Consider the following 21,012-nt stretch of genomic DNA (forward strand, 5'->3'; position numbering starts at 1 on the left):
CTTAGTTCAGATCCTTTTAGTTACATTTATTCAGATTAAGATAAAGATGAACAATACCTACCTTTTGTGAACATGGAAAAAGGCTGGTTCACAAAATATTTCCTAATGTGAGAGAAAGGTACAGTTGTAATCAGTACAGTTTGTTTCAGTCTCCTATAGTGTGTCCAAAATCTGGTTTGTATTGCAGCAGGCATGAGTAGTTCCTGTGTGACACTGGCTGAAGTCCTGTGGGCAAAAGGAAGCCCTTTGGAGGAAGAAGAAATATGGGCACTCTTGTACCTGGCCACAATGCAACTTCTGGAGGACCTTCACAAAGGTGAGGTGAAAAGCATCTTTCTATGGTTCATATGGATAGAAATTAATTCTTCAGTTATTTTAGCTCTTTTGAGGGCTGTGGTTTTTAGGAGGGTATAGGGTAGCTAAGCTGAGCTTAACCAGATCCCCTGAGCACTATGGGCAGGAGATGGGAGTAGGTCCCAGGTGAGGCTGGTTGGGTCCATTAAGGTGTATTAGTGTCCTCAAGACTTTCTCAGGATTAGAAGTCTACACATATTATTTTAAAACAGTATTGTTTTAAATATCCTCTCTCTTTTAACAGAACTGACATGTAGACAGAAAGACTGAATGTAAATAATGCTAAAATATCATGGCTGTTTATGTTACTGGTAGAATCTACTCTATGTTTAAATTTTCATACACTGGATTTTAAAAATCCCCAAATTTGAGATAGCTGGAAAGGGTGCTTCCATTTAAAGAAAAGCTTAGTAAGCTATAGCACCGGGACTTGGAAAGTTGGTTTTTGTTGCTACCTCAGCTCCTGTTGATTGACATGGTGTAGCCATCAAAGTTGTGCTCTGCGTTAGTTTCTTCATCTGTAAAATGGCAATAAAAAAACACTGACTGCAGAGAAAATATTTGTACCGTGATCTTGCTACTTACTGGAAGTTAACTTCAGGTCTTTTGAATATCATAGAATCATAGAATAGAATTGTAGAATCATTAAGGTTGGAAAAGAACTCTAAGATCATCAAGTGCAACTGTCAACCTGGTATCACCAGCCAAGTAAGCCATGTCCTTTAAATGCTATGTCCACACTTTTTTAGAACGCCTCCAGGGACTATGACTCCACTAAGACTCCACCACTTCTCTGGGCAGCCTGTTCTGATGCCTAATCACTCTTTCCACAAAGAAGTTTTTCCTAATATCCAATCTAAACTTCCCCTGGTGCAACTTGAATTCATTTTCTCTCTTCTCATCACCAGTTACATGGGAGAAGAGACCAGTCCCCACCACACTACAGCTCCTTTCAGGTAGTTGTAGAGAGAAACAAGGTATCCCCTCATACTCCTCTAAACGAAACAATCCCAATTCCCTCAGCCACTTCTCATAAGACTTGGGCTCCAGACCCTTCAGCAGCTTTTCTCTGGACACACTCCAGCAACTCACTGTCCTTCTTGCAGTGAGGAACCCAAAACTGAACACAGTATTTGAGGTGCAGCCCCACCAGTGCTGAGTAAAGGGTAATAATCACCTCGATGGTCCTATTGGCCACACTATTTATGATGCAGGCCAGGGTGGTGCTGGCTCTCTTGGCCACCTGGGCACACTGCTGGCTTACATCTAGCCAGCTGTCAACCAGCACCCCCAGATTCTTATCTGCTAGGCAGATTTATGCCAATCTTCCCCAAGCCTGTAGCATTGCCTGGGTATTTTGTGACCAAAATGTAGGACCCAACACGACCTGGTTGAGCCGCATGCAGTTGACTCTGGACTATCGATCCAACCTGTCCAGGTCCCTCCCCAGAGCCTTCCTAGCCCCACACAGATCAACAGTCCTGCCCAACTTAGTATCATCCACAGATTTAGTAAGGGTGCTCTCAATCCCCTTATCCAGATCATTGATAAAGATATTAAACAAGACTGCTCCCCAACTGAGCCCTGGAGGACACTGCTTTTGACTGGCAGCCAGCAGGATTTAATTCCATTCATCACAACCCCCTGGGCTCAGTCATCCAGGCAGTTTTTTTATCCAGAGATGAGTTAAAGCCATGAGCTGCCAGCTTCTCTAGAACAGTGTGGGAGGCAGTGTCAAAGGCTTTACTGAAGTCCAGGAAGACAACATCTCCAGCCTTCCCTTCATCCACAGTGTGGGTCACCTGGTTGTAGAAGGAGATAAGGTTGGTCAAGCAGAACCTGCCTTTCGTAAACCCATGCTGGCTGGGCCTGATCCCCTGGTTATCCTGCACTTCCTGGGTGAGCTCACTCAAGATGAACCTTTCCACAATTTTTCCTGGTACCAAGGTCAGGCTGACAGACCTATAGTTCCTTAGCTTCTCCTTCTGGCCTGTCTTGTAGATGGCCATCACACTGGCAACATTCCAATCATCTGAGACCTCCCCTGTACACCAGGACTGTTAATAAATGATGGAGAGTGGCTTGTCAGCCTCCTCTGCCACCTCCTTCAGAACCCTCAGGTGGATCCCATCCAGCCTCAGACTTGTGAGTGGCCAAGTGGTGTAACAGGTTATTAACAGCCTCTTCTTGGATTATAGGGAGTTTATTCTGCTCTCCATCCCTGTCTTCCAGCTCAAAAAGCTGAATACCCTAAGGATAACCAGTCTGCCTATTAAATACTGAGACAAAGAAGGCTTTAAGCACCTCAACCAGTTTTTTCCTCATCCTTGGTCACAGTGTTCCCCCCAGCTTCAAAATATTAATGCTTTTTTGGAAGGAGAGTTCTACTCTTCTGATATTCACTTGTGCTTTGCATAAAAAGATCTACCACAGAATACAAGATCTACAGAATCTGCACATGGGATGTGATTTACCCCTTTTCTTAGGCTTTAGAAATCCATTCAAATCAGTGTATTGTTAAAAGTCTGAAATGATGTGTGAGAGAAATCTTCTTTAACCAGTACTGGATTCAGCTTGACAAAATCAGCCAGGCATAAATGAACATGATTCCACTGGCTTTGGGGTACATCTCCAGGAAACTTCAGTGATGGGTTTAGCTATGCAGGTGAGATGCCAGTAATATGATTTTCCATGCTCAGTGAATTCAACACTAAGTAGTCTATTATCTTCTTCAACATTTTTCAGACCCTGCCATCTATGTGATTTGTCCATGGTCAGTACTACTGTCTGCTGAAGGAAATTTGTCCTTCAAAACCAATGCATCTCAGATGGAAGCCATCCCATTCAGTGCACCAGAACTGCTTCACAGACAAAGTAAAAATCAGCTCTTTGGGCTAACAAAGGTGAGATATATTACAAAAGAAATCTCAACAACACCTTCTGAAGACAAGCTTATTAGTTTTAATGCAGTCTACGAGGTAGCTAACTCAAACTCCATTTCTAATAACATTAAACAAATTAGGCTACAGTTAGAAATACTGCCATGAATCTTGCAGCTTTCCATTAGATTGGCATGCACGTCAACATCAAAATTGGTTTTGCCCATCAGTTCTCAAGGTCTGCAGAAATGTATTATTTGTGAAGGCCCACAGAAAGGAAGAACATTTCATACTATGTTTGCCCAGATCTAGTAATTGTAATTCCAGAAGCAGCTCAACCACAGTGTCTATACAATCAGAGAGTGGAAGCATTCCCAGGAAGTCAGAAATATATTCAGCTATGTTAACAATTTAGTTTTCTTCTCCCTGACAAATGAAATCTGTCTGGCAAGACAGTAAGATACAACACTCAGGTTTTAAACACCACTATGTCCACATCGGTGCATAGTTCCCTCAGGCAGAACACAATAGTTTCAGACTCCTACATGACAGATCACTTAGACACGATGCAGAATCATGAAGCTTTGGAACAGATGTCCCTTACTAGAGTAGTTTTTTTCCTCATCATGACTACTAGTCAGCCCCACAGGTAGAAGAAAGCTGTAGTCACCAATCCAATTCAAAACTCAGAAAGAATTTCAATTTTTTTTTCCTATTCATGGCATCATTTGATAGAGGGTAGCCTGGCTCAGACCCTCAAGCTCAACAATACTCATTCTATACTATCTAATTTGATAAGCCAAGAGTCACTATTGTAGTTTTATATATGTCTAGTTTAGGTTTTTTGGTGCGGGGTGTTTTTTTTTCTTTTTAATTATCTGTTTGTCTTCTGCTATTTTGTAACCAAATGATCACTCTAGTATGGTGTTTTTCCATATTTCCTGTTGACTTTGTAAATGCTTCCTTTTCTGTTCTGACAGATGTTGGTGTATTCCTTAGGAATGACCCTCTATTGGTCAGTAGACTTCCAGGTTCCTCCAAATCAGGCCAGTAACATTAATATCTTAATTTTCTTTTACTCTTTCTTATATTGGTGGATTCAAAGATAGAGAGGAATAATATGAAGTCTCAGTAAGAGAGGCTTTATGATTTGGACCACGAGAAAGAATTGGAAAGCCAGTATCAGGGTCCAGACTTCATAAAAAATACCAGTTCATCCAAATCAGGAATTTAGTTAGGTTTCATCTTTATTTTCCTTTTTTTTTTTTTTTTTTTTTACCCATATTGCTTTGAAAACTAGAATTGTTACAATTAAGATGAATTGTACCTTGCTTTTAAGAGTGAAGATTATTTATTCCAAGCCTGTAATAAGGAACAGGCTGCCTAGTGAAGTGATGGAGTCACCAGCCCTGGAGGTATTTAAAAGAGGTGTAGGTGTGGCACTTAGAGACATGATTTAGTGGTGGACTTGGCACTGTTAGTGCCAAGTTTTATGGTTGGACTCAATGATCTTTAAGCACTTTTCCAGCCTAAATGAATCTATGATTCTAAGATAGGAAGGGCTAAAAGAAAGACATGTTGGCAAGGTTGCAGTACTGTGCACATTACTGTGCATTTTTCAAAGAATGGGATGCTGAGATAAAGCTAAATAACTCCACTTGTTTCTGAGAAAATTCTACCAGCGTCTCTGCTAGATGAAGTTTTGCATTTCTTGCTTACCCAGCAGCCTTTCAAAGATTTGTAGCATGCATTATGCTTCACTTCTATATCCTTGCCTTTCATTGATTTTTTTTATTATTATTTATTTGAAGAGCACAACCATTTAGTAGATTTAACCTCTTTGTCATAAGGAAGCCCCTATGCAGGCAAACGATCCTCTCGTGTACTTGCAAGTTCTTTCCTAGATATTATGAGAGGCCCCATTTAGTGCTGTTATGCTGCCTGTATGGAATTCTCCCAAAGTGTAAAGGAATTCAGTGCTTATTTTCTCACTCAGGCTGAAAGGCTTATAGAAATTCCTTTAGTCCCAATTTACAGAGGATTTCAGATCACTGGAAGAGGTCATTTAACAGTACCTCTGTTTTGACTCAGTCCCTCCAGCTGAGTGACCAACTACACATGCTCTTGCTGATGCTATGTGAAGATCTGCCACATAAAAGAGTTTCTCCTGAATCAATTCTGGAAGCATGTGAGGCACATCAGAAGGAATTTGCTCCCTTACCAGCAAATGTCTACATAAAGAAAATGGTCCAATTTGCTGTGGGAAGTGTCAATGAGGTAGGTACTACCCTCATGATGTAATCATCTCTTTTTCTTTAGTGAGAGAGGTGAGCAACAACATGAAATACAGGTAAGCAATTTCCTGGAACTGGTGCTTGTATAAATTAATGAAGTGATACTGGTTCTGCAGTTATAAGCAGGAAATTGAGTGGGTATGTGTGCAAGCAAATGAGGGAATGAAGCCATTTCTCACACCACTCTTACACTCGTGGAAACCGATACAAATACTGCTTTTGTGCTTACAATATTCTAATTTCTTTGGTTAACACTAAAGCAATCATAAACTTTACAGATATTTCATATGGGCCAGAGAAATAGACTTAAAACAAGAGAAAATATTTCCCTATTGTCACTATAGATTCAGGATTTTTATGTGAAATTCAAGAAATCGCATTTACATCATATTGAGAATTTCATTCATTGTCCTCAAGTGGAGCTGAACATTTGCCATGCAATAAAGCCTGACCATGTTAGGTCCCTAATAAGTGAGTACCTGAGGTTTTTTTCAAGATTTGAAACATCAGCATTTTTTGTTTGCAAGCTGAATGAAACTGGAAGAAAACATACTGACATTTTTATTTCTGTTTTCAATCATTAACATTCTGAGATTACCTTTTCCCTTGCACTGTTACTCCATTTCCCACCATAACAGAGGGTGCCCCTTCTTACAGACAGCTAGCATGAGACAACAAGAGCATCAAAACTCAATTCTGCTTTGCATTAATCTAAGAAAATGAAGTTGCTTGTACTGAGCAAACCAGCAGCCTGTGACAAGCAGGGTGCAAGGATCACTTCAGGACAATAATCTGAAGTCTGCATATCATACAACATTGATTTGCAGTGTCAATGTCACCTAGGTGGAGAGGACACTCACCGAAGACAGCACAGCCTCTCAGCTTGACAGAAGCCATGTGATAAGGAAAAGACTGCATGAGAAAATATCAGACACATCACCACTGTCCTCCCAAATGAATTTTCACCAAGGTAAAGAAAGATTTATAATCTGAAATGACTAATAAGGATACAGCCAGCCTTTTCTGAGTCCTGTGCATGCTAGGTGAATTGTTTAATTTCACGCTGTAGTGACAACAGGTAGTGTTGTATGGGATGTTTATTGCTTAACATATAAATGACTGCATAATGGAGAGACTCTGAGACAAGTCAGCAAGGTTTCTGTTCATTATTTCCTCAAAGGACAGTAATCTGCAGGCTGTGGATCAATGATAACAAATCAGCTTCCACTGATTTGTCTCTTAAAGCACTTTGCATAAAACCTGTGCAAATAAAACAAAACTGCTTTCAAAACTACTTTTGTGCTTTGTGTATGCTCCAGGATATTTTCAAAGGTAGAGTGTAATTCTGTGAAGTTATTCTGTTGTCATTATGGAATATATATACATATTTCCTGTTTGATCACTCCAGCAAAAATTTGTGGTTTCTTTTTCATTTTAGTTCTGTTTTTCTATTCAAAAGCTGCTTCATAAATTCACACATGGGTTGGTGAAGTGACTACAAGACATAAGGCCAAATTCTGCCCACTATGTAAATAAAATAGGATATGCTTATTTCACATTTCATTTAGGTAAAATCAAGATTTTCGTATCCTTCAGAGTAACTCTCTAAAGGTAATGAAATACAGGCTTCAGGTTCAGATAGTTCTTTTTTGTAGTCTCTGTAGTCTACTGTTCACTTCAACAGAAATATCTGATTTTGAAGCCAGGTGAGGGTTGGCTCAATCTTGGTAGGCTTTTTTTTGGATATGCTCAACAATAGGCACATGAACAATACAATTCCTATTCAGCAAATTACAGATACATTCCGTTAACTTCAGTCAGCATTACACACACCTTCAGATACCTCTGGAACATTTCAATTAGGTATTTGTAGTCATAAGAAGAGGACCTTCTTTTGAAAACACACAGAAAAACCACTTCTCAAATCATATTGGCTCATTCACTCACTCAGAAACTGAGCTCACCAATTCATATTTGCATAAGCTGGTGACAACTCTGCTGCTGCTAAAAGGGTTGGTGCATCTTCACTCCCTCTATAGCGTCAAATTCCTGCCATGTCCATTTTTCTGGTTCTAAATACCATGTATCTGAGGTGATCTCTGGTTTTTAGTGAACAAGGATGTCAATTACATTCAAAATATGTGTGCCACACTTTCAAAGGCAGCTTTCCTTTTTTGTTTGTTAGTGGCTGTGGGTTTGTTTGGGAGGGTTTCTTGTTTTTTGGGTTGGGGGGGGGAGGGTGTTGTTCATCTGGTTTTTATCGTTTTAATTAAAATTACCACATTCAGAGCATTCAGAGATTCTGGAAAAGAACAAGAGACAATGCAACCAAAGTAAGGTGCCACAGAAATATACACTTCCTAATGACTGTGGTAGGGACTTGTGTCCGTCCATTCTGCCCACAAAGAGAACACTTTACAGATGAAAGTTTGGGCTCACAGTATATAAGAAAGTGCAGGTTATCTCAACCTTTCAGTTAATCATGCAGAATAGAATTAATGTATTATGTTTGTTTTATCTGTAATTGTTGAGGAGAAAAAAGATAACTATTTTGGGTTGGGATAGGATTATGAAAGTAACAAAATGAAGTTACCAATCTTTCCTTGGTCCTTAAGAAACTGAAGTCAGGATTTGCAGACGGACAGATATGGACTATATGAAAATCAGTCTAGCTAAATATTATTTACATTATCATGCAGATTCAACTATTTATAACTAAAGCGTGTGATTCACTATATTTCCTTTCTGTTTTCAAAGGGTCCACATTAATGAATTACAGTCAGTCAACAGAAGATTACAAAGATTACAGACCACTCTCTGTGGATTACAGTGACTCTAATAGTATTTCTGAAAGTACATCTTTGATACTCTCTAACCGAGGACACAGGGGAGGTAAGATATTTTTGAAAGATTATGAATCATGTAATTATCTCGTTTGCCCCTGGAAATGTGAGACTACCCATGAAGGTCAAGTGGTGGATACTCTGATAGACACCTGTGATTATGTGACTAGGGAGGTAAATTTTTGGTGAGTTGCAGAGAAGAAAGATCCTTTTATACTGGATTCCTTTTTACTTGTGTCCTACAGTAGCATTACGTATCCCCTGGTTACCAGGCAGCACTGTCACCTTTCTGTGAAATTGTGAAACTGTGAGATGATCCATTCAGTGAACACACTGTGGTAGTCATGAATCAGGGTCTTTCCTAAGACGCTTAAATCACAGTGTAGGTGCCTACCGGGAAGCAAACAAGGGAATTCAATAGAAAGGGGAGTACTGCCACACATGTGTAAATTAGAATCTGAGTTAGGGACACCTAGACAGGATATTCACAATGCCCAAGAGGAAAAAGTTCCTGTTGCCAAATGCCACCAGGGTCTCCTAAAAGAAAAGGTTTACCATGCCAGTTCCTCATTTTCAGAGTCCTGTTCATTTCTGTTCTTCATTCTACAGTTCACTGCCCTACCATCTGTTACCCTTTTTTCCCATCCCTGGGGCACTTCTCCTGAGCTTTCAGACCTAGAGGTGGAAGTTTACTTCTGTACTTTGGAGTTTATTTCCACCATGAGCTTCCATGAGAAATGAAGTATTAGGTCCTCCTGTGGCATGGATTCAAATGTGCTCTGACAGCATGTGTGGTTTCTTTTATCCCAGAAATTTGCCAGTAACCCTAACGTCCACTGTATCTGTTACAATACAACAAGATATGCAGACAGAAGGGTTTGTACATTGATGCCATAAATAAGAGAAAACTGATGAGTAGTCCTTCCTTTTTTGTCACTGTGGAGCATTTATCTGAGTTTATGATATCCAGCTGCCCATTGTCAGGAAGTTTGTAGGAACGTATAACCCACATTCTTCCATATTTAAAAGGTTTAAAATTTAGTAGGCAAAAATGAAAGGCATAGAGCATGATCTCAAGGGACTAATATCCCTATAAAAGATTGCAAAAAACTCAGAGTACACCCAGCATTATCACAGGTCTTCTAGGAGATAATTCATTGAAAGAAGGCAGAAAAAAAAAAAAAAAGTAATAGCCTCTCAGCCCCAAGGATAAGGAAGGTGAGGTTACTCTTACAATTGCTGTTGATAATCTCTGCAAAGGTGCTGATTTTCTGAAGCTTCAGAGCTGCAGTCAATACCAGCAGCAATAAAAACTTCAAGTTGCAGCTGCTCCCTATGTGACAAATGAGTGTCAGTCACATGCATTCCTGGTAGCACATAGTGAAGCTAAACTCAGAAGACTGTCATGTAAGTCCTTTTTAAAATAATTTTGGTCACAAACTTGACAAAGGCTTGTTTCAGTACATTTGTGCATGTCTGAGTCTCCACTTACACATTGGTTGCAGTTTCAACTCAAGTTTTTGTAAAACTAAACTGTAAAAATAGTTCCTGACAAAACAGGAAAAAAGAAAGGATGTGAGAACCTTTTTGCTTTCATGAGACAAAGTATTAAAAAGACACAGGACTCAATCTTAACTTTGGTAATTCTCCCTAAATATCTGGCTTACCTCAGGTTTCACATTTTGTCACTATCATCTTCAGCTTGAAAAAACACATTTTTGAATAGTTTAGAAATGTGACTACAGATTTTCTAGTTTTTAAAATCACAGTTGGTGCTTGGTGAACTAGAACTCAATGTCCTGTTTTCATGTAAGAATTCAGAGTGAGATCTCAGGGTGTAGTTCCTGGATATTTTACATGGAGAAAAAGCTGTCCTACATGACCACTTCCACATAGCTCATCTTATCACCTTTACCATTCTGCCTGTGTAATAGTTTGATATCCAATTGGCCTAGAGCACAAATCTCATGAGGAGTGACTGAGGGAACTGGTTTATTCTGGAGACAATGAGGCTTAGGGGAGACCTTATAGCTCTCCTCAAAAACCTGAAAGGAGGCTGTAGTGAGGTGGGTGCTGGTCCCTCCTCTCAAGTTACAAGTGATATAACAAAAGGAAATTGTTGTGCCATGGGAGGTTTAGATTGGATATTTGGAAAAACTGCTACACTGCAAGAGTTGTCAGGCGTTGGAACAGATTGCCCAGGTAAGTGGTTGAGTCACCATCCCTGGAGATATTTGGAAGATGTGTAGATCTGATGCTTAGGGACATGTTTTGGTGGTGGAGTTGGCAGTGAGCAAGGTTAATGGTTGGAACTGATGATCTTACATCTCTTTTCCAATCAAAATGATTTTATGATTCTTAAATAAGATCAATTAAATTATTCGAGTGAAAAAAAAATAACCTTCTCACCCTTCTCTAAAGGATTTAAAATATCTCTATTGCTAAAAGTTCATGGAACTACCACTTGCACAGCCCTTTCTGTTTCTGCCTCTAAATTTCAGCCTTCATGTATTTGGACTAAGCAATGCCTTCCTGTCTGTAGCAGCAGAGATGACTAAAGGTGAAAAATTACGCAGTTTTATTTGCTAGTGACTGACAACCTATCCTACTATCCTATCATCTTCCCCCCCCCCTCCCCCCTCCCCCCGATATTTATGATGTAAAAGCATTGACAACATATTTAATGTAGCAAATAACCAGTGCAGTTACAGTTTTCCTTTCAGTGAATTTCTAACCTACTCTGATTAGGCCAGATAAGTTCCATGGCTTTTTCCTGTGATTTGATTTTATGCCTAGAGATAGCAGAAGAATGCTGGGACTGATTTCTGAAGAGCCAAGACTGTTTCACAGATTACCCCTATACATATATAAGAGACATTGTAACTACACAGTTGGTCTGCAAATGGCTGTCACATAAAGGTTTATGAAGAGGATGGAACAATAACTACAGAATTGGGAACACTGCTGATGTAGCATTCACTTAGCCTTATTAAATATCCATTATCCATGCCAAAAAAGGACACAAGGGAGGAAGCATCCAGTTTAAATTTCCTCCTTGTTGTAATTGTCCCAAGATCTGATGCAAAGTGCTGCTACAGTTGCTTCAATTGTGAAATTTCCTTTATTCATTTCAGGGAAAGTTCCACAGACACATGTGTCACGGGACCCCACCTTTAGTGGGTCAAGAACACAAAGTAGCTACAAGCTCTTCATAAACAGGTAATCAAAACTCATATTTCTAAAAGATGGAAGCTTTCTAAAAGAAGTGAAGCACACAAGTAGTGTGGCAAAGTTGTTACCAGAAAATGCCTATCTGAACTTATTTTGATCATAGATATTGCTTATGTAGAATTAAAGTGCACACAGACTGTTTGACTCAAAGCAAGACAGTCCAAATGTTCTAGTGAACTGGAGCTTAGGCCCTGAACAATCCATGCAAAAGAATAAAATTTCAGTTTTTCACCTGTACTCTTTACTGCTGTGTCCTGCCAGATGTCACTGGCCTCCCAGAGCAGCTGTTGCTACTGTGTCTCTGTTAGAAACAGGTAAGCAGCAACAGCTCACTGTGATTGAAACAACTGGGAAACAGTTCCACAGTGCTGAGAAAATATGAACAGTCATTGCTTTAACAGGCAAGGCATTTGTCTACATTCAGATTTTGGATCTGGTGTTGCCTTGCTACCGCATTAGCAGAGTCCTGATCTGATCCATCATTTTCAGTGGATTTTTTGCTGTTCTATGCTGTTCTTTCACTTGTGTCAATCATATTCAGCCCTGTACCATCACTTTACTGAAGTTATAGGTAACCCAGGACACAAGCAGTAAAGGTCTCTGCTCTGCCATGAGGATTAGCCTTGTTTCAGCCACGGTATGTAAAACAGTCCCGTACATAGACAAGGGAAGCTGAGAATTTAAAGCTGATACTAACTCCTTTTTAAAAGCCAGGGAAACACCATTGCAACCAAAGAATTTTTTTCACTGGATGTTAACATTACAGTTGTAATCATGGCTGCTTTCAAATAAAGAAGAGATGTAAGTACTGTTAGCTTCTAGGCACCACAAAGACCAGATTCCCACAGTTAAGCACCTTATAATCCCTACAGACATCCCATTTAAATTGAGATCTTGACCCAGTTAATCAAGAGTTTCTTCTTTTAGCCATGACACGAGTGATTCAGGCCCAAAGGAAATGCTTCATTTAAATCAACTGCCAATTAAATGTATCCCAAATAAACAGTTTGAACTTCCTGATAAATCAACCACATGTATCTAAGAGATGTGAAATACTTTAGTACACTTCTCAATGTGCAGCAGAGAAAGAACTACAAGCATGTTGCAGGATACTGACAGCTTTTGTGAAGAATAAACTCTCTTCCTACCTGTCTACCTATGCACACATCCATATGTGTGTATACAGATGTCTGTATATGCATCATACACAGTAACAGAAGAGTATTTTGGAGCAACTTCCATGCCTCTGACTACCAGTTAGGGTATCTTGATACCCTTAACCTTAAAACATGCTGCTGAGAAAATCTGCTTTTTCTCTGCTGAAAGATGAACGATTTTCTCCAAATTTTCAGAAAGCTGTTTCCCATGTAAAATGGGGACTGTAAGCCCCACTTTTGATTGGAAGCACTTGCAATTGAATTTCTGCCAAGGTCATAATCCTATTATAAGTACTACAACAACAGCATAGTTGAAATAGTTCGCAAACCATCAATTTCCCATATGGGTGGACAACTTACTGATCGGTTTACTATCTATAAAGCTTACTAATATCATCCAGCTCACTTCTGTAAGCAGTATAACTGACAGAATTTACATCTTGTAAAGGTTGCCTTGTAAGTATATGCAGGACTGTGGCCTGTATGTAGAGAAGATACAGCGGTCAAGTCTGGCATCTCTCACCTCACAGGACTTATGACTTTTATGACCTATGTGCTTTCTACAGAAAAAGGAAGTTCTCTTAAACATCTTGGGTTTTGAGCTGACAGTATTTTTATACCCACAAAAGTCACTTCAGATAATTTTTAGGGTATTTGTAAGTTACATGTAAATATTTATGAGGTTGCATTCACAGAAACAAAAATATCTGGATATCTTTATAGAGAGAGGAATGCAAAGTAGGAAAAAAAATAGAATAGACTAGAATAGAGCAGTTCAGTTGGAAGAGACCTGCAACAATTTCCTCATCCAACTGAGTGAACTATTTTGGGGCTGACCACAACATAAAACATGTTACTAAGGGAATCCTCAAATGCCTCTTAAACGCTGACAGACTTGGGCCATCTACCTCCTCTTATAGAAGCCTTTTCCAGTGTTTGACCACCCTCTCAGTTAAGAGGCTTCCTAATATCAAGTCTGAACCTCCCCTGGTGCAACTCTGAACCATTCCCACACATCCTGTCACTGGATACCAAGGAGAAGCCACTGCTCCAGTAGCTGTCAAAACCCCATTGAAACTCCTTGAATAGTTCCTTGAAGCAAATCTGCTGCATGCAAAAGAAAAGAATAAAAACTTTTGTGTGACTGTGGCATTTGCTAAAATTGTAATTAACAAAAAAAAAAAACAACAAAAAACCACCTTAAAAAACCCTTTCCTTCTATACCACACACTCTTTTCTCATTGGTAAGATAATATATTGTGTTTTAAACCTTTTCTAAATATACATTTGCCTGGTAGTGTAGAAAACTCCACTACTTCATGGCTTAAAAATATATGATTTCATGAATCTTTCTGTTAATTAATCAAAATTCCCTCAATTCCCTAAGACATTAGTTTTAATGAACACTTAAGTTCCCACTCCTGGGAAATTCTCAATAAGGATGAAGCAAATGTCATGGTTTTCTGAAACTTTTTTGCTTTAGAAAACAAGAACTGAAGAATTTACTCATCCTTTAGAATTTCCAGAAAGGCATGGAGTGAAGTGATTTTCCTCTTGGCTTCACCAGATTTCGACCAGCTAGATCTGGCAGACCAAAAGAAAAAAAAAACATACTGTTACTGAATTAAAGTATAAGTTTCATTTATTTATAAAGGGTATCAGTAACATTATCCCTGTTAAAATATTTTCCATATTTTTCTTTTTTCTGTAAGGAAATGTTTAACAACTTATAACTGATATTGCCCTGGATTTCATCATATTCTGCCAGTCAATGAACCTTAAGCTTTTTGTTCTCAATCTGTTATGTTTTGATTGCATGCTATATATACTGCTGTCTATGACATTCTCTTTGAAGGTCTGTCAGTGCTGTAGAAGAAATTCCTGGTGGGACTCAGAGCAGCAGACACAACCTGCTAAGTTTAGGTTCTACCTTCTCCATGTCTGCAGCGGACTACACAGCAGCTGCTGCATCACAGAAATGTTTGTTCCACAAGAAGGAAAAGGTGATTAATGAAGCACATATAGGCTGCTTTCAAAATATAAAAATCACTAAAGAGAAATCTTTTATCCAGTTGTTGTTTGCCAGTGACATGCATATTGGCTACTGAGTCATCTCATTAGATGAGTGTTCTAAATTGACTCCAAATTAGGCACGATGCAGTTGTGATAACTCAGAACTGAAGGCAGTGAAAGCTCTTGCCCATAAAAACTGAAGAGAAGCTTATAATTAAACCCTCTCTGACCTATATGTGTGAATTACACAAGCACCAAACACCATATGGACTGCTTTCATCAACCACTTTGACAGGAGCTTCAGAACAGCAAAAAACACTTACAGAGACACTGAACCCAGACCCTTTCTGGACAACAGTGCTCAAAGGACCAAGTTTTCTTTATAGTTTATGCCTGGACAGAAAGTATAGACTAGCAGTGAGTGTGCCAAACCAATACTTCACCTAAGGGTCTGGTTGTAGTTGCTGATTTGTTGTAGGACCCTGTTAAATGGGAAGGGTAATGCTTATTTGGCAGCTGGATCACAAAGACACAAGGAATAGCTGAATGACATAAAACTCCACAATGGTGCTGGCCACAGAACTTTCTGTTGTGGAAGTAGGAAGGACAGGTTTCAGGCTGGTGAGTTCTTTCATCTGCTCCCATTTCACAAAGTCAGGATTGGCCAGTGGCAGAATTTGATCAAGAGTTTCAAGTAGATACTTCGGAAAATTATTTTTTTATTTATAGATTTAGTTTTAGATTGAGTTAATATGATATTTCCAGGGAAAATAAGTGTCCAGGAGTCCAACAACTGTTCCAACAAAGTGCTAGCACCTCTTTATATGTGATAAAATCCTGTGTTGTCTGTTGGCAGAACAATAATACCATTATGAAAAAAAACATAAATTTTTTCAAAAAAATAGATCTAAATGGCTCAAGGTACTAAGTCATGGAGAATGGTTGGAAGGACTCACCTCTTACCCCTTGCCTACTTTTAAGTTACTTCTGTCTGCTTCAAGGATGCAAAAGCATAGTTTAACCTGAAAAAACCCAGTATGCAAAATTCCTTGAAATGGATGGTCAACAAGAAAAAAAAGCATCTTGTGCTGTTAAAGTTTGTTGAAGTTAAAGCAAAAGAATACAATGTCTGCTAAGAAGAAATACCAGTCAGCCTTCCTTATAGAGAAGAAAGCAGTTCTGCATTTTAGTCTGGTTCTCTGTAGAAACCAGGTGTATGAAATCACAGTGGTGTGTACCTACGTGTTTACGTGTCTATGACTGTGCTCACTGTAACTTAGGAATCAAAAGGAAGGAGTCTAAGAAGAAATACAGTTTCTGTAAGTGTCATGAAAACGAGTCTTGCAAAAGAAATAGATGTTCATTAAATGCCTTTGCATAAGAAAAGACTTCAGCATGAGTTCACTCCTAATTAACCCTAAGGACTCCACACAGGAGAGACCCTAGAAAGTCCTCAGTCAGCTTTTACATGTTGCCAGGCACTAAAGTCAATCATCTCCAGCACACAGGTCAACAGAAATGGGTGTCATTGGTACTGGTGTTTGGGATATTAATTATACTGAGATGTTTATTAAATTTCTAAATTGCCTCCTTACAGTTTTCAGGTCCAGAATTTATTATTTTGTCTAGTGAACCACCAGTGACCTTACAGCTGCCTGGATCAATTGTGGTAAGAATGAGCATTAATCATTTCAAACAAATCTACTCACCATTTTGTTGGGGCTCTTCTTAAGCTGCAACCCAACCCAGTACTCGTACCACATCCTCCTCCCAAACCAAATTAGGGTTTCTGCAGAGGTATTGAGACTTGAAAGTAGGGAATTTAATTCTCAGTACCACATAGTTATTTCTGTCGGTGTAAAAATTTCCTAAATTATCCTTTTTAGCTAAGAATGCTCTCTTCAGTCCAAGACATTTAAGATAAAGATTATATGGCAAATATGCAATGTGGTATTTAGTGCCTTTGCATTGGACTCCAGCTTGCAGGCACACCCTCTGCCTTTCATTAAGATAAGGTAAAATCCCCAAAATTTAGAATAACCCTGTTTAATGCAGAGCCTGAGAACACTCTGCTGCTTTGTTGGGATTCTCTGGGGTTTTTTTAAATTAGAAATGTTAGGGATATTAGCTTATTAGAAGGGAGGCTGGAAATAGCATAGTGTTGTGGCCAGTTCCATAAGAGTATGTAGAGACAGGCCTCAGTAGTAAAATACTGTGGAGTTTGCATTGCTTTTACTTGGCACTCATTCCTCACTCTTTGCTATATGTTCTTAGACTAAAAAAGGGAAATCCTATTTGTCCCAAAGGGATCTCAATGTGGTTCTACTCAATGGGCAGTGCCTTGAGGTGCAATGTGATATCAAGTCCAAGGCAAGAGATGTTTTCAACACTGTGGTGGCATATGCAAATTTGGTGGAGCATTTCTACTTTGGCTTGGCTTACCTGAAAGGTAATGAAACACAGCTATTTATAGTAACATTTCTCTCATTCAGTGCCTCAGTAGTCACTTCTTTAATGAAGCCCTGCAAGATCTTTTAGAATCAGATGAAAGCAGATGCAAAGCTTAAGCAAAAGTACAGTAAATTGGTTTAAACTCTTCTGCACTGATGCCTGTCTACCCTAGGACTGTGCATCACCCCTGACTGATGTTCTCATGCAGAAAAAGCTGAGTGCCAGCCTTGAACTGGAATAATAGTGAGCCATGTACTTCCAGCAGAAATTCCTGGAAGCACTGTATTGAGGAAGTCTGGGTGTCTGTGTTTCTAGATAAAAGTTGTAGTACAGGCTCAGCTGTTTCAGCTACAAGATTCAAATCTCCCTATCCCATTTCTGATGGCAAGCAAGGCTAAGGCATTAGGAAGAAGCATAACTTGTGTGTAGGGTATGAGGATGGGCTCCAGAACCTGAATGCTGAGCAGAATGCAAACCTCATCAATTCTTGAATGATTCCACAGATACCACACTAATGCAGCATCTAAAAATTGTAATCCTAAATAACACAAGGTGCTATCCCAGGTTCTCCATCAAAGAAGCTAAAAATTAATCCATGACACAGAGAACTAAATCCCAACTGATATCCATGATCGATTTTATTTTTATGGCCAGTGATGCACTGAATGGAAATAGCACAACTCTGGGCTGCTGAAGTATTTCCAGACTTATCACAGCATCCACAATTCTCATTCCAGGTAAAGAATTTTTCTTTTTGGATGAGGAGACAAAACTCTACAAAGTGGCCCCAGATGGCTGGAATGACCAACCCAAGAAGAAAACCTCAATCATTAATTTCACACTCTTTCTAAGGATAAAATTTTTTGTCAACCAATTTAACGTTATCCAGTAAGTGCATGACTTTGCTGTTTGCAAGAAAACCAGTAGCCTTTAGGGTGACAGTTCCAGGCTTCTCCTGTGTTCCTAAACCTTTCTGTGTTCCAGGCACAGCTTGACAAGACATCAGTTTTACCTGCAGCTTCGTAAAGACATTTTGGAGGAGCGGTTATACTGCAACAATGAGACTGCCCTGAAACTCGGTGCTTTGGCATTACAGGCAGAACTTGGCAATTACACTTCAGAGGTGTGGATAAATAACAGCATTTCTCAGAGGTTTCTCTCACCAGTTTTTGCAGCTTTTGGTTTGTCACATAGAATTTAAAGAAGAAATCTGAATACCACATAGTTTCAGTTAAGTCCTTCAGTAATCACATGTCAGATTTAATGAAAAAAATTACAAAATTTGCATTATTAAGGAGAAAGGCATATTTGGCAGGAAATATGACAGAATGATGAAAGTCTCTTGGCCCTTCATAATTGATAACATAGCCAAGAAATTGAGAAGAACTGTAGATAATTTGCAGCATAAGCACAGCTTGGATGTGCAGAGGGCTTTAAAGAGATTGGAAAACATGGAAGAGAAAAATAAATAAACACTCCAGACTTCAGAGCTATTTTATGTTTAGACTCAGATCTACCAGCTACAAAGACAAGAAGGTCACTGGTGGTATATCTGAGTTAGTTTTTCTAATTTTTAAGCGCACTCGTCAGTTATATAAATCAGTGCAGCTCTGCTAATTGAACTGAGTTATCTGATCCACCTGGTCAGATCCATTCTGTCCCCACTGTAAGTGGTCCTGATGAAGCTGTTACTGTCAGCTCTAAGTGCAAAACTGCAGGCATGCCTGTAGGGTTAATCTCTTTTCTCCTCTCTGCACAGAAAAGAATTTGTGCTTTGAGCACCAGGCTAAGCACAGGTGTAAGAAGCACATTTGGCTATCAGGACACTACCTACTGTCCCCCTTCTTCTAGCAAATAACAACAGGCTGACTTCAGCATGCAGGTCACCCTGAAAATGGAAAGGCACCAAATAAGAAGTCAAGAAAGAACAAAAGGCTCGCTTTAGTTTTCTTTTTCCTTTTTCTTTCTTTTTTTTTTGTTTGTTTGTTTGTTTGTTTGCTTTTGTTTTGGTTTTGTTTCTTTTTGTTTTGCTTTTTGTTTTCTTTCTTCTTTCTTTTTTCTTTTTTTTTGTTTTGGTTTTTTTTTTATTTATTTATTCTCCAAAAGATGCATGGAAAGAGCTATTTTCGTGTTGAAGACTATGTTCCAGCAAGCCGAATAGAGAAAATGACCCTGACTTCTGTACAGAGAACACTTGCTAAATTACATCGTATGAATCGTTCCCTTTTTGAGGATGAAGCTGAACTGCAGTTTTTAAAGGTAATTTGACGTACCCCAAACGTTATTTTATTTTGATACAGAAAGCCCTTCTCTATTTATCATTATCTATTTTTTTAATTATAGGAAAGTATTTTGCCAGATATAGTGGATTTTAGATAGGGTGAACAAATTTTTATAGTCAACAAAAAAACCTAGAATTTCATTCTGCTATACTTAATGTCCCTATAAATAACTTAAGTCACATTTACATGGTAGGTTAATTTTTATCTATAGTTCATAAAGGGTTAATGCACATCTGAGGGTCTTTTCAGCATCCTAAGATTTGATGCAAAGATTCAGAATGTTACCAATATGTCTGGGTTCCAGATGATTATAAATATACCCACTGAATGTGTGAGAGGTTATTATAAAGTGTGGTATTAAGCACATTCTCAACTTCAGAACACAGCAGCCGTTCAGTCACTTTCTGCACATGTAGGATTATTTGTTGAAAAATATCTGTGAACCCTGGAAGTGAGGAAGGACTTATATGAAGCATTTTCCCATGACTATTTCTCTAGAGCTTTAGAATGTCATGATGATGTAGTATTCTAATATTCAATTTTTTCCCTTTTATTTTCTCTTTCTTCCCAACCTTCTCTGCTTTCCATTCAATGAAAAATTACAGAGAATGATAGATAATTAATAAATATCAGTAGCCATTTTCCTGCAGTGCCACATGCTGTTATTCATAACATCATTTTAGTTCAGCTACTGTTTTAATATGTTATTTCCTCGTCTAACACTGTCACTGGAATTAGATAAGCAGATTGAAGCTTAGCCTTAATGACAGTCCCATCATGCATGGCAAATTCAATGAAGAAAAGCAGCTTCATTAGTATCTGTTTCAAGAAGTCTGTAGGAGGAGTCAGCATATCATCCACAGTGAGAAAGACAGTCCCATGACAAGAACATGCTCATTCTAAATATGAAAAGGATTCAAAATTAAAAGCCAGATTCAGATGGTGATTATAGATGCCCTAGTTTTCAGGAACTGAACATTTGGGCTTGTGATACTTCCTGAAAAACAGATCTTCTTAAAGTGTTTTATTTTCATCACTGAAAATCTCTATTCGTGGTTGAAAAGTCATTTGGAGATTTTAAATAGCTTCCCAGATAAAATGAAAAAAAAAAAAAAAAAAAAAGAAAAAAAGAGGAAAAAATATTTAAAATAAACTTCTATTGATCTGCAGATCAAAAAAGATGGAAAACTCTCTTTAAATTTCCATAGTTCTGTAAAGGGTCTGAGTAACAATTTTAACATTTTATGGCCAAGTGTGGGAAGACTAGAAAAAAAGTCATAATCTCTGTCTGAGTTTCTCACAGTATTCTCTGCACAGTCAGGTGGCAGGGGCAGAAGCTGGCTCCTCAATCCCTTGAAGTATAATCCTACTTAACTTTTTATGCTGCAATGAGCACTGTGAAAGAAAGAAGCAGCATTGCAGATTTGTTATTATAATGTCTAACCCTGAAGGGAATTCTGAGGCAGTGACATTCCCTCAAAGTCATCCCTATATTTAGGTAAGATATT

At 38.7% G+C, this 21,012-nt stretch overlaps 1 protein-coding gene across 6 annotated transcripts in view; it reads left to right on the top strand.

Moving 5' to 3' along the window:
* FRMPD2 (FERM and PDZ domain containing 2) overlaps positions 1-21,012 on the top strand; it is a 67,102-nt gene that overhangs the window by 5,723 nt on the left and 40,367 nt on the right. For 5 of the 6 annotated variants that reach the window (XM_071748797.1, XM_071748799.1, XM_071748800.1 and 2 more), the window contains exons 2-14: positions 188-316; positions 3,100-3,257; positions 4,214-4,279; positions 5,325-5,510; positions 6,371-6,497; positions 8,285-8,419; positions 11,505-11,589; positions 14,614-14,761; positions 16,369-16,440; positions 17,046-17,220; positions 17,960-18,110; positions 18,207-18,345; positions 19,329-19,481. In XM_071748797.1, the coding sequence (XP_071604898.1) occupies positions 193-316; positions 3,100-3,257; positions 4,214-4,279; positions 5,325-5,510; positions 6,371-6,497; positions 8,285-8,419; positions 11,505-11,589; positions 14,614-14,761; positions 16,369-16,440; positions 17,046-17,220; positions 17,960-18,110; positions 18,207-18,345; positions 19,329-19,481 (1,719 nt within the window). In that variant the 5' untranslated portion in view covers positions 188-192. The remainder of the gene's footprint in view (positions 1-187; positions 317-3,099; positions 3,258-4,213; positions 4,280-5,324; positions 5,511-6,370; positions 6,498-8,284; positions 8,420-11,504; positions 11,590-14,613; positions 14,762-16,368; positions 16,441-17,045; positions 17,221-17,959; positions 18,111-18,206; positions 18,346-19,328; positions 19,482-21,012) is intronic. The other variant, XM_071748798.1, reaches the window with a different exon arrangement.

Source organism: Heliangelus exortis, chromosome 7 (genome assembly GCF_036169615.1).
Source record: "Heliangelus exortis chromosome 7, bHelExo1.hap1, whole genome shotgun sequence".
NCBI lineage: Eukaryota > Metazoa > Chordata > Aves > Apodiformes > Trochilidae > Heliangelus > Heliangelus exortis.